The sequence below is a fragment of the Thamnophis elegans genome, chromosome 12, assembly GCF_009769535.1.
Source record: "Thamnophis elegans isolate rThaEle1 chromosome 12, rThaEle1.pri, whole genome shotgun sequence".
Taxonomy (NCBI): domain Eukaryota; kingdom Metazoa; phylum Chordata; class Lepidosauria; order Squamata; family Colubridae; genus Thamnophis; species Thamnophis elegans.
In genome coordinates, this window is record NC_045552.1 from 26,239,200 (window position 1) to 26,253,246 (window position 14,047).

A 14,047-nucleotide genomic window follows, 5' to 3' on the forward strand; every position below is an offset into this window, starting at 1 on the left:
ATGTCCATCTTTGAGTGTGGTGCATCTTTAGTGTTTATTGAAATTGGCTGTTCCTTTAATTGGTCTAAACCAGTGATGGCTAACTTTTTGTCATCATGGGATGAAAGCACATGTGTACTCCCTTGCCGTATGCCCTGCCACCTATGCATGCGCACATGTCCCCCTGTGCCCCATTTTGGGCCTAATAGGCCTCCCTGCAGCCTTCTTGGAATAAAAACGGGCCACAAGGGGTGCCCCCCCACATTCATGCGCATCTCCCGCATGCCCCCTCCTCTTTCGTATGCACTGCAGAGACCTGAAAATCAGCTGGCTTGTGGGAGGCATTCACATATGCACAGTGGAGCTGAGCTGGGGTGATGGCTTGCGTGCCCACAGAGAGTGCTCTATGTGCCACCTATGGCACTTATGCCATAGGTTCATCATCATGGGTCTAAACTAAGAAAAGGCATAGCATTTTTCCTTCAGGAAAATAAGGACTTCAAAATGTTGAAGCTTCAGAGTATTTCCACCCATCATATAAATGTCACCGTCCCAAAGTCACGATGAAACTGCAAAGCATCTCACAAACAGACACACAGATGCACTCCATCCAAAACTTGAATTTCATTGTGATCCATCTCATCTAGCAACTATTGCTATGACACAATAGTTGCTGACTTTTCAGGGGATTTTACAGTACGGATCATCTCGTAGGAAGTGTACAATTGCCTGCTGGAAGCTGTCCAAACAATGTGTGATGAGATTAGCTCAGTCCTCAGGGAACGATAGATGGGGCACTTCAGGAGTCCATAATCAGCTGTTTCCCCTTCAGTGTTCAAATATCTGAATGAATGCTTTTGATAGCGGATATGATTAAATCTTCCCATCAAAGGCATCCAGGATAGGGGGCCTAAGACATAAATCCCCTTCTAGGCAGAGGCACAAGGACTGGATAAAAAGGATTGGGTATTGTAAAAACGCAGGTACATAACATATTTACAGCAGGGATGGGAGGTATTTAGCTCCATCCTTTGGTATGTTAAGATCAAAACATTTTATGTCTGATCTCATTCCAGGGGGGGGGGGGGAAGCATTGGGGAATAAACTCGAGATGTTTTGAAATGTCCCCATTTCAACAAATCATGTCTTTTGTCTGTGCCAGTGCAAAGGATGCTGGGAGTATCTTTTGGAACATATCACGATCATCCCTTAAAAGAGCGTTTCTAAATCTTAGCAACAGAGGGAAGGAGACACCTGAAATTAACCTTGCCCATAAGTCCTGAGGCACCCTCTTTGGCTTGCTAACATGACCCTGTGTCTAAGCAGGAACATCTGTTGTAGCAACAGCTCCATAAAGGATCCATAAACATCTGTTGTAGCAACAGCTCCTTAACTGTCTTAAGGCAGTGTTTCTCAACCTTAGCAACTTTCACACACCTGGGCTACAACTCCCAGAACTCCCCAAGCAACATAGTTTAAAATAGCAGTAGACTTATATACCGCTTCATAGGCCTTTCAGGCCTCTCTAAGCGGTTTACAGAGAGTCAGCATATTGCCCCCAACAATCTGGGTCCTCATTTTACCCACCTCGGAAGGATGGAAGGCTGAGTCAACCCTGAGCCGGTGAGATTTGAACCGCTGACCTGCTGATCTAGCAGTAGCCTGCAGTGCTGCATTTAACCACTGCGCCACCTTGGCTCTAAATAGTTAGACCTCAGCTCAGTTTGCTGGCTGGGGAATTCTGGAAGTTGAATTCTACGCATCTTAAAGAGCTGGGGAATTCTGGGAGTTGAAATTCACCCGAGTCAAAGTTCTTAAGATTGACAAACACTACCTTAACATAATATCCCTTTATGGAAATGTTGCTGTAAAAAACATGGTAACACAGTGGCATATTAGCAAGGCAAAAGTGGCCACTGAAGTTATGGGGACCTCTGATTTCAGGCAAAGCAGGTGTCGCCTTCCCTCTGTGCTCCAGGTAAGGTTGCAGGCCGTGGTTTTTAAAGGAGAGGATCTACTTTTCACCCCTGATGTCTGTGTTCTAAGTAATGCACCCATAGAAACTGGTGGGCACATATTTCAATCATTTCAACTTCACAATGAACTACATCCCTGAGGATCTACTAGCACAGTGATGCTGAACCTTTTTGGCACTGAGTGCCCAAACTGGAACTCATGTGCATGCCTGTTTTTGGCTGGTTTCAGGCTGTTTTCAGGCCGTTTTCAGGCCAATTTTGGCCTGAAAACAGCCCAAACACAGCTGAAAAATAGCCTGAAAATGGCCTGGTTTTTTGGCCCTTTTTGGCTGCTTTGGGGGGCATTTTCAGGCTGTTTTCTGGTGCTCCAGCACCCACAAAGACCAGCTGGAGACTGCGCATGTGGCCGCAGAGAGGGCTCTGTGTGCCACCTCTGGCACGTTTTCCATAGATTCGCCATCATGGTAGTAGCAGATGCATTATCACAAAAGCCCCAGTACAACAGCAAATGGGAGGAGGTGATTCATGCTATGCTTCCCCCCTCCCAGCCAGCCTCTCAAGCCACCGCCCAAAGGCAAGCGCAATGGCAGAGGGATGGAGACAGTGAAGCTCTAACACAAAAGTTAAAAAAAACCAAACTGCTGAACGACCTCTGGCACAAAGACAACCCAGGGGTCCTAACCCTCAAAGGGGCTAGCGTGGAAAGGATCCAAACTTTACTTCCCCATCAGCCTGCGCCTCCAAGTACTCCAAAGGAGCCATGATTACATACAGGCTGGGCACTTCAGCTATCTAAAGACCCTACACCTGGGAAGAAGGCAATTTTGGTGGCCAAGGATGAAAAAAGGCATTGAAGACTAGGTCAAAAGCTGTGCCACCTGCGCAGCCATGAAAATGAGACCAGGGAAGCCCCCCAGGGCTGCTCCAACAAGTGGAGGATCCTTCCCATCCATGGGAGAAAAACACTATGGACTTCATCATAGTACTCCCTGATAGTGGGGGAAACATGTCATCTGGACCATAATAGACCTGTTCTCCAAACAAGTCCATTTCATGACACCCACGTTCTGCAGAGGAGCAACAAAGTTGATTAGGGTACTGGAGGCAAAAACATATGAAGAATGGTTGCAGCAACTGGGTATGTCTAGTTTAATGAAAAGAAGGACTAGGGGAGACATGATAGCTGTCTTCCAATATCTCAGGGGCTGCCACAAAGAAGAGGGACTCAAGCTATTCTCCAAAGCACCCGAAGGAAGGACAATAAGCAATGAGGGGAAATTAATCAAGGAAAGGCTCCCTTAGAACTAAGGAAATTTTTCTGACACTTAGAACAATTAATCAGTGGAAAAATGTGCTTCCAGAAGTTGTGAATGCTCCAACACTGAGAGTTTTAAAGATATTGGATAACCATTTGTCTGAAATGCTATAGGGTTTCCTGCCTAGGCAACGGGTTGGACTAGAAGACCTCCAAGGTCCCTTCCAACTCTGTTATTCTATTATATTCTACTTCTTGTCTTCCATTTCTCAGCTCTGGGAAAAGTGTCAAAATGACAATCTAGGCTGCAGTCATGAAATGGCAGACTAAGGTTGTGTTCCTTGGATGAATTTTAGGCTTAGAGATCAGGCTTTAAGGTAAAAGGAAGGATTTGATGATATCTGGGCTGTGATCCCCACAGCTGCCTCACTTTCTGCCACATCCCACCCTACCCCATCTGCCCCTGCGGAAGACAATGTCAAGAAAACACTCTTTGGATGCTTAGTAAGTTCTTGGCTCAAGGGGCTGCACAATAGCTAGATCTCAATGGGTGGGACAAGTCAAGCCAGCAAGATTATCCCACTCCCACGAATCTGGAGGAAGGAGAAGGAGGAGAATCTGGAGGACCCACTTACCAGTTATATTTACGAATTCATCACTGCTGTGGTCCAGCCGGAGATTTTCTTTCTCCAGTAGTGGACACTTCTCCCCTGTAAGAGAATGATTAATGGGAACAATTCATCAATGGAACTTTGCCTCCTGGAATTCATTCATTATTCATTCATTCATTCATCATCATTATTCATTCATTCATTCATTCATCATTCATTTTCAACAAGTACAAGAAAACAAGTATGAAACACATGAAAAAATGGCACAAATAAATGGATGTAAATATGCAAAAGATAGCCATAAACACATAAAAAGAGTACATATAAATGGGGACAGTAGGACAGGGAGGGTAGGTACACTGGTGCGCTTATGCATGCCCCCTTAGAGACCTCTTAAGAAATACGTAAGGTCCACGGTAGACAACTTAAGGTAAAAGGTATGAGGGTTAGAGGAACTAACAACAGGTTCAGGTAGGGTCTTCCACACATTTACTACTCTATTGCTGACATCGTTTTTCCTGCAATCAAGATTAGAGTGGATTACATTCAGTTTGCATCTATTGATGGCCCTGTGTTATTGCAGTTGAAGTAAAGTAATCATTAACAGGTAGGACGTTATTGCAGATTATCTTGTGCACTAAGCTCAGATCAGAATATAGATTGCGTAGTTCAAGGTTAACCTAGCCCTAAAATTTCAAGCCTGATGGTATAAGGAATTTTATTATGAGCAGAGGAGTTGAGTTCTCTTCTTGTTAAATACATCTGGACCTTCTTTAATGTTTTAATGTCCGAAATGCAGTGTGGGTTCAAGGCAGGTGAGCAGTATTCAAGGATAGGTCTGGCAAAGGTTTTGTATGCCCTAGTCAGCAGCATAGCATTACCAGAGAGAAAACTACATAAAATAAGGTTGACAATTCTGAATGCCTTTTTTGGCAATGTTGTTACAGTGAGCTCTGGGGTGTAGATCTTTCAAAATGAGTACTCCTAGGTCAAATTGTGGGGGCTGCATCACTGGAGGTTTTCAAAAATAGAATAAACAACTTGACCACTTGTTCAGGAGGTATAAGGAGTCCTGCCTTGGGCACAGAGTTGGAGACCTCCAAGGTCTCTTCCAGCCCTACGATTGGATGATTGACTGATATGACATGTTCTAACAAACACCATGGAGCATTGACATTAATTAATATGTGAGTTAACTGCCCCAGATATCATCGTACAGCTTGGTTTCAACTGTACAAAGAGACACAGGATTCAGTAAGGAATGAAGACAGGACTTCACTACACAACTGGAAGGGGTGGGGAAAGGTTGCTCAAGCAACTTTGGGATTTTTTCCCTGGCAGGGAGGTTAACTCCAACTCAAAGGCCAGGCCTGCCTTGCCAGGACCATTCTCAGAATTTTTCATGTGATTTTGTTTTGGAAATGATAGAAATAAATAATAAGATAGCTGTTCTAAAATAGAAAAATGACTCATCTCTGGATAGACATTCACCAGGCCTGGCATTTGTTTTCTGTTGGACTCTCTCTCACATTTTCTCTCCCTCTATCTTCTTTTTCCTCTCTCCCTCTCCCCCTTTCTCTTCCCTTTTCCCTCTGTCTTTTCTCTCTCTGTCTCTCTCTGTCTCTCTCTTCCCTCTCTGTCTTCCTCTCTCCTTCCCTCCTTCCCTCTCCTCATCTCATCTTCCTGCCTGCTTTCTTTCTTTCTTTCTTTTTTCTTCTTTCTTTCTTTCTTCTTCTATCTTCTTTTTCTTTCTTTCTCTTTCTTCTTTCTTTTTCTTTCTTTCTTTCTTTCTTTCTTCTTATCCAGCCAGCCAGTCATTATGATTGCTTGATAGTGAGGTGGGCGACAAATAACAAACAAATAAAAATCTGTCATTCCATCCATCCATCCATCTCTGTTAATCTCTCCCCTCCCCTTGTCTGCTCTTTTAAACTACAGTGTTTGTTTCAAGAAATATCTCATGTCCCTGAAAATCATTCATTTTACAAATAAAGGGGCTGAATATGTCTTGCTCTTTCATTAAAATCTCTCTCTCTCTCTCTCTTCCTCTCTCCCCCCTTCTCCTCAGTAGCCAGCCTAAGGATAAAAGTTAGCACGGATGCTAACAAAAGACATCAAAACAGTGTTGCCACCAGCGATGTTGCAATGGCCAGAAATCCTCAGCCGGGATTCACGCAAAGTGGTGCACTAAGCCTTTGTATTTATTGACTGGCTTCCATTGATCTGTTTGATTTCCATCCCAGCTTTCATTCAGGGGCCCAGAGCAGCCAATGCAGTGCTTCTTCCCTCTTCTCCCTCCCCTAACAACAATCCACTTGATCTATGCTGTGCTGTGAGGGGGTGACTGGTTCAAAGACACCCAGTGAATTTATGCAGTTGTACACAGATTTGACCCTTGGTCTTCCTGCTCTTAAGCCATCACCTTGGCAACAAGTTCTTGTGACTAGGTCAGGAAAGAATTAATGGCTGCATTCACACAATTTGGGTAATTAGAATTAGCCTTGGCTAGTTATTTTGTAACTTATCATAGTGTATGAACCTACTCTACAGGTAGTCCTTGAGGGATGACTATAATTGAGCCTGGCAGTTACAATCATAAGTCATAGCAGTCATAAAATGAGTTACTTTTACAACTTTTTTGCAATGGTTGAAAAGCAAACACCATGGTTGTTAAGCAACTGCTACAATCGCTAAGCAAACTCATTGTTTGCTATGGACCAGTTTTGCTAGAAACCAGAAGGAAATGCTGCTTTCCACCATTGTGTACTACAGTCAGGGCTGAAAAACACCATAGATGTGGGTGGGTCAGTTGCCAAGTGCCCAAAGTACAGGCAGATGATCGTGGGTGGGGGAGGTAACTTTAGAATTCCAAAACAGGGTTGTAAGTGGGTTTTGAGGGGGTCCAATGTAACTTCGACCGGACACTTTGTTATAAGTTGACACTGTATTTAGTTAGACCATAGTTGTGCAATATTGTTATAATATTGTTTTGGATAAACCCAGAAACTGATTAAAATCAATAATCAGGTTAAGCAACTTTTGTGAAACAGCATTATCAGAACAAGGTGTGCTATGGGAGATGCTTAGCAGAAAAGGTACAAAACCCCAACTTGCTGGTTCTTTTGCGTGCGGAGACAGGCAGGATACATGGAGCTCTGTGGAATGGGGGATAACAGCATCTCAGCAGCAAAGTTTCTTTCAAAGGAGACAGAATCAATTAGCTTGGTCACATTAACAGAGTGGTTCCCTCTGCTGAGTGGACACAAATGTTTGAGTGGGTAACTTGAGCAGTGGAGAGAGAGCCTATGTGCTTTCAGTTGATCAGCTAAAAAAGTAAAGGTTCCCCTTACACATATGTGCTAGTCGTTCCCGACTCTAGAGGGTGGTGCTCATCTCTGTTTCAAAGCCAAAGAGCCAGCGCTGTCCGAAGACGTCCGTGGTCATGTGACCAGTATGATTAAATGCCGAAGGTGCACGGAATGCTGTTACCTTCCCACCAAAGGTAGTCCCTATTTTTCAACTTGCATTTTTATGTGCTTCTGGTAGGTTGGCAGAAGCTGGGACAAGTAATGGGATCTCACTCCATTACACGGTACTAGGGATTCGAACTGCCAAACTGCTGACCTTTTGATTGACAAGCACAGAGTCTTAGCCACTGAACCACTGCGTCTCTGATGATCAGCTAAAACACATATAATTAACTGCCAGATCATCATCAGCCTCCTGGGTTGAAATCCCTATTTTTCACATCTTTCTCTGGAGGAATAAATCTAAGAACTACCATAATGGGTATAAGATGGATGCAGTGGTACATCAGCCCTTTTCTTCTTTTAGCAATTTCTGCTACCCTTTCAAAGTTCAGACTCTCCACTTATTTGTCTTTGCATTTTTACGGAAAGCTATTCCAGACTCAAGATTTTATCAAAGTATTGAAATGCTGCAAATGGCAAAGAACAAACAGTACAGAATGGAGAATATTTCATTTGGCAAAAACATAGCTTTGCGGCAGCCTTAGAGGCACAATTTCGCTAAAATCTAGGTTGGCCCCTCACTGTCTTCCAAACGATGATCTATCTCCCTTGTGAATATGCTTATGAGAATCACAATGGACGATCAACTTGCAACCAAAACTTTGCAATGATTGTAAGAGGCAAGACAATTCTGCCCTACAGATAATCCCTCAGTTTATGACCACAATTGGAAATGGCGCTTCTATCTCTAAGTGATGAACTCGTTTTGTGAGTTGTGATTGACTTGCAATATTTTTGCCTCAGTTGTTAAGCAAATCACCAAAGTTCTTAAGCAAATCAAATGGTCGTTAAGCAAATCTGCCTTCTGCCTTGGCCCTGGGAAGCTTGCAAATGAGGATCACGGGACTTTGAGTCTCTGTGACCTGCTGTAAATATAGGCCAGTTGCCAAGAACCCAACTTTTAATCATGTGACTATGGGGATGCTATGACGGTCTGTATCGTAACTTACGACTTAATCGTAAATCCCTTTTTTAAATGATGATGTAAGTTTGAACAGTCATTAAATGAATGGGGGACTACCTATATAGCTCAGAAGCAAACACTGTTCACAAGGGCAATGCTGATGCTCCTTATTCTCTGCCCAAAACCCAAAAGGCATCTGATGTCAAAGCCAACAAATTAAGAGTTGATGCTTCTTTCTGCACCTGGAATCCTGATGTCTGGCCTGGAAGCCATCTTTTTTTACCTTTTGGATTTCATGCCCCCCTCATTTCCTACTTTTCTATTGGGAGGGGGATTATATACATATATAATATGTTGTTATTAAATAGCTCCTGACAACTTGTAAGAAATTGGAGGATCATCTTGTCTGGTATGAATGCTTATTTTTGCTTTTAAATTAGCTTGAGCTACTGTATTTTGGAGTATAAGACGTACCTTTCCCCCCAAAAAAGTGAAAATCTGGGTGCATTTTATACACTGAATAGGAGCATTTTTGGCCTCTTGAAACCACGCCCCCTTTGGAAAAATGGACGTGGTTTGGGAGGCTTGCAAAGAGCTTCTGGGGGCTGGGGAGGGCACAAATGAGCTATTTTTACTCACTTTTGCCCCTCCCCCAGCCTCCAGATGCATTCTACAAGCCTCCCAAAGCTCTGCATGCCCTCCTTTTTTTGCAAAAAAAGAGGCGTGCAGAGGGTTTGGGAGGCCTGCAGAGTGCAAAAACTTTTTTTAAAAATTACCTCTTCAACATCATGGTGTGCCTTATACTCCGGTGCATCTTATACTCCAAACAATGCAATAATAACCACACAAAATATCTTTTTACTCACTAAAGTCTTCATCATCTCTGGCTCCAAAAGAACCAACCTGATGAATGCCCTTAAAACTTGATAAAACAACACGCCATCCAAGGCTTGGGTGCAGAATGTCACGGGACGTCTTGCAGAGTTGTGACTTAACAACAAGCCCTTAGCATATCTACATATTTTATTCAAAAACCATTGTGCTCCTTAGGTTCACTCTCTTTTGCTTGGCTCTTGACTGGAACTGCTACATAGGAACTAGAAAAATAGATGGCAGCAACAGGAACATTTGCTGCACACCAAGTGGTGGGATTCAGCCAGTTTGCACCTATTTGGGAGAACCGGTTGTTAACTTTCTAAGCAGTTCAGAGAACCGGTTGTTGGAAGAAATCTCCTTTTGTTTTTTTCCCCACTCTACAGGACTAATCCTGTAAGGAAGGCAGGCAGGAAGGAAACATTCTGGTGTTGCTTCTAGCCTAATCTTTATTGCCCTGCATACAGAAACTGCCTCTCTGGTTCACCCTTATTACATTGTAACAGCTAAGGCGAAGTGCCCATCGACCTGAGTGATGTTGAGTTGGCCACGCCCACCCAATCACATGACCACTGAGCCTTGCCTACCCAGCTGGCCATTAGGGCAGAGAACCGGTTTGTTAATTATTTGAATCCCACCACTGTGCACACTAGATCTGGTAGGCTCTGTTATTGATGGAGTTCTTGTGCTCTACTGTTAACGTTCTTAATGATGACTTGGTAGCAAAGTTGATGCTTTGGGGACACAGAACTGCAAGCCAATTTCCCTGCTTTAACTGTAAATCTCTCTCAAATAATGTCTTTCGGAGGGAGGGAGAGGTGAGGAAATGACATACAGCTTGAATCATTAAGCCTTTCCTCATGTTCCTGTGTGTCATTGTAAGTTCTAAAACAAAACAAAACAAAGCAAATAGATGTTTTCTCCAAGGAAGGATGTGTAGACTACAAGATCCCTGGAGTGTGTCTCCTAATTACCAGTTATGACCAGTTGCTATCATAGTTCAGGCCATGGAACATTTTTTGCAAAGGACTTTGCAGCTGCTGAAAAATGGTTCCCAGGGGCTTCTTTAGAGGCATCCAAGACTACAGCCTCAGCTCTTTCTCTTCCTGCTAAGTCCATTAAAAAAAGCAAAATAGGCTTCAATTAGGAGGCTGAGGAGGGGCATGGTGGAGATGTTGTCAGCTTAGCCTAGGCCAGCGTTGCTCAATCTTGGCAGCGTTAAGATGGATGGACTTCAACTCCCAGAATTCTCCAGGCAGCTGGGGAATTGAAGTCCACACATCTTAACATTGCCAAGGTTGAGAAACAGTGTTCCAGGTACAATCAGAGGTGGTATTCAGCCGGTTCTGACCAGTTCTGAAGAACCAGTAGCGGATATTGTGAGTAGTTTGGAGAACTGGCAAATACCACCTATAGATGGCCGCGCCCCCATCTATTAACTGACTCCCAAGTCCCAGCTGATCAGCTGGGTCATCTTCTCTTGCCCTGCACAGGAGCTGGGAAGCAGGTTAGGGGAGTGGGGAGGGAATGGGGATTTTGCAGTATCCTTCCCCCAGGAGTGGGAGGGAATGGGGATTTTGCAGTATCCTTCCCCTGCCATGCCCACCAAGCCATGTCTACCAAGCCACATTATGCCCACCAAGCTATGCCCCAGAACCGGTAGTAAAAAAAATTGAATCCCACCACTGGATACTATGTTTGAGATGTCCCAGAGAGAAGATGCCAGATAAATGGAGATGGGCTAATGACTCTCCTGTCTTTAAAAGGGGAGAAAAAAAGACTCAGACCTTGTAAATGGATTGTATACTTCAGGATTTGACTGGGAAATTCTGAGAATTGTAGTCCATATATCTTAAACTTGCCAAGATTGACAAATATTGCCCTAGAGAGTTGAACAAAACAAAGTCCTTCAGTGTTCTAGGATGCAATTGATCTGGCCAGGAGATTTAATCTTAATCACAATTCAGATATCTCTCCTGCATACATTTCTCCCTAATTTATACTACTCTTCAGTTTCCAGAAGGGACCTCCATATTTTTTTTGTTGGAGAAGGTTGAACCAAACTATATGTTGTGTGCCTCTACTTTCTTTTCTTTTTGCATTTTCCTTTCTTAACTGGGAAGCTGATAAACTGAGTTCTTTTCCTTTTCTTTTGAACATCTGGTCTGGGAATTCTGGGAGTTGAAGTCCATGCATCTTAAAATTGCCATGGTTGACACTAGGCTATGAGATTCCCCTGAATAGACCAATGGATTATTTCTATACTATACTTCTATACAGGAAAAGCTGCACCACTTCAGATAAGACCGTTCAGTTGCCATCAAAAGCTGGCCTGAAACAAACATCTATGGATTTGAAGATTCCTCCTTATGCAAAATATTTGATGAAATGTCTGCATCTCCAGACAAGACAAAAACATAATACATGAATAAACAAACAAACAGGCAAGCTGTCAGAGATCATCAGCGTTCCCATGGAAATAGCCACATTTTCAATACATTAGCAAAAAATAATGCAGAAAATGTCAGAGTACCCCTGAAATTATTGCCCTTGCAAAGAACAAAGGAAGGTCTTGGGTTGTGTTAAGATGAGGAGTCCAAAAATTCCTAGAAAACTGTAAAATATTTCGGAGCAGGAAAAATTTGAAGAAGAAATACATAGAGAAGGATCAGGAAGTCGGGGGGGGGGGGTCAAAAATGTCCACATAATATGCAATCAGAGCCCCATCCTTTGAATAGAGAATGGAAGGGCAATAAAGAGAGGGAAAGAGAGAGAAAGAAGACAGGAGAGAGGGAAGTAGAAGGGAAGGAAAGAGTAGGAGAGAGGGAAGGTCTGGAAAGAGTGGAGAGGAGAGGGAGAAAGCAGGGGAAGTAGAGAAGAGAGAGATGGCAGAGGGAAGAAAGAAGGTAGGGAGGAGAAGAGAAGGAGAGGAGGAGAGCTGAAGATGAAATAGACTATAATATGGTGTATGGAAAGCAGAAGAGCAAATAAAAATTGAAGAGGCTTAATGGCAAAAGGAATTGATATACTATTGAATATTCAAAAAATGCTTGTTAAGATGTACTGATATACTTTGGATTATATTATATGTATCATTAAAAAAAACTTTTGACCAACACCCCCCCCCCACCCCATCCTTTGCACAGTTATTGTCACCATTTGAACTACTGTACATTGACTTTTTGGAACTTTTCCAAAAAGATGAGAAGAGAAACAGCGTGTCAGGGCCAGGAATAACAATTAAGGTCAGTGTTCTGTGTCACTCTGCCCTGTTTGACATATAATTCTGGTCACTTTATGATCTCTTTGTAAAGACTTTTATTGTTAAAAGAAAAAAAATGTGGGACATGGTAAAACCATCTTGGCCATCTCTCCGCCATACAGAGTATAACACAGATCTCCTGTGTATTCAATACCCATTACTATTTACTAAGTATATATACATCCTTAACCTCTTCTACATGGTTACAATAACAGTTGCATAATGTACTGCCTATATTGCCTCTTATTTCAATCTATGCATCCTTGTGCTTGTTCGTTCTGACTTCCCTTCCTTAAATCCAACCATTGATAAAACCTATCCCAAATCTCATAGTACTCTGTGTCTCCTTTATTCTTCAGTTCTAGCATCACTCTATCACATTCTGCACAGACAAGTATTTTCTTTGTTATTTCCCTTTCTTTTAGGTACGTTTCCACTCTTCCATTGTTGGGCATAAATTATTCTCGCAGCTGTTATAATATGTAGTGTTAAATATGTTAAAATAAATTAGAACAATTCATCAGTGGAACAACTTGCCTCCAGAAGTTGTGAATGCTCCAACACTAGAAGTTTGTGATGTAAGGTTTCCTGTCTAGGCAGGGTTGGACTAGAAGATCTCCAAGGTCCCTTCCAACTCTGTTATTCTATTCTATTCTATTCTATTCTATTCACTTCTATTCTATTCTATTCTAACCCTTTGCTTAAATCCTCTTTGATAATAGGAATATTTCTGGTTTCAGTTCCAATCTCTGTCCAGTCATTTCTTCCAACCACCTTCCAATCTTTTGCCAAGCAGCAAAATGCTGGCCATTTTATGATGTCACCTAAACATGCTGTTCTGTAGCAACCACTTTATTTTATTTAGTAGATTTTTATCTTGCCTTTATTCTTTTATAAGTAACCCAAAAACTTACCTACTACTTCCTCCTCCTATTTTCCCCACAATGCTGTGAGATGGGTTGGGCTGAGAGTGAGTGACTGGCTCAAGGTCACCCAGCTGGCTTTAATTCCCTAAGGTGGGACTAGAACTCACCACCTCTTGGTTATTGGCTCAAACTCACCCAGCCAGATTTCATGTCTAGAGTGCGTCTAGAACCAGAGGTGGTATTCAGCCAGTTCTGACAGATTCTGGAGAACCGGTAGTGGAAATTTTGAACCTGCAAATAGGCTGGCCCCGCCCCTGCTGCCTCCCAGCTGATCTTTTTTTGTTGCCCGAACAGGAGAACGGAGCTGCAAAGCAGGTTAGTGGGGTGGAAGGGAATGGGGATTTTGCAGGAATCTTCCCCTGCCACGCTCACAAAGACACACCCACAAAACAATGCCACGCCCACAAAGTAATGCCCACAGAATGGGTAATAAAAAAATTTGAATCTCACCACTGTCTAGAACACACAACTTCCTGGCTTCTGCTCCAGAACCTTAACCACTACACCAAACTTATTTTGCATCCCTATTCTATTAATTAGTTAATTAATTAATTAGGGACACAGTGGCTCAGTGGCTAAGACACTGAGTTTGTCGATTAGAAAGATCAGCAGTTCAGCAGTTTGAATCCCTAGTGCTGAGTAATAGAGTGAGCTCCCGTTACTTGTCCCAGCTTCTGCCAACCTAGCAGTTCGAAAGCACATAAAAATGCAAGTAGAATAATAGGAACCAC

At 42.8% G+C, this 14,047-nt stretch overlaps 1 protein-coding gene across 1 annotated transcript in view; it reads right to left on the reverse strand.

The window, feature by feature from the left end:
* The window catches only part of COL16A1 (collagen type XVI alpha 1 chain), a 297,538-nt gene that overhangs the window by 242,661 nt on the left and 40,830 nt on the right, over positions 1 to 14,047 (reverse strand). The window contains exon 3 of the mRNA XM_032227775.1: positions 3,846 to 3,920. Within this exon, the coding sequence (XP_032083666.1) occupies positions 3,846 to 3,920 (75 nt within the window). The remainder of the gene's footprint in view (positions 1 to 3,845; positions 3,921 to 14,047) is intronic.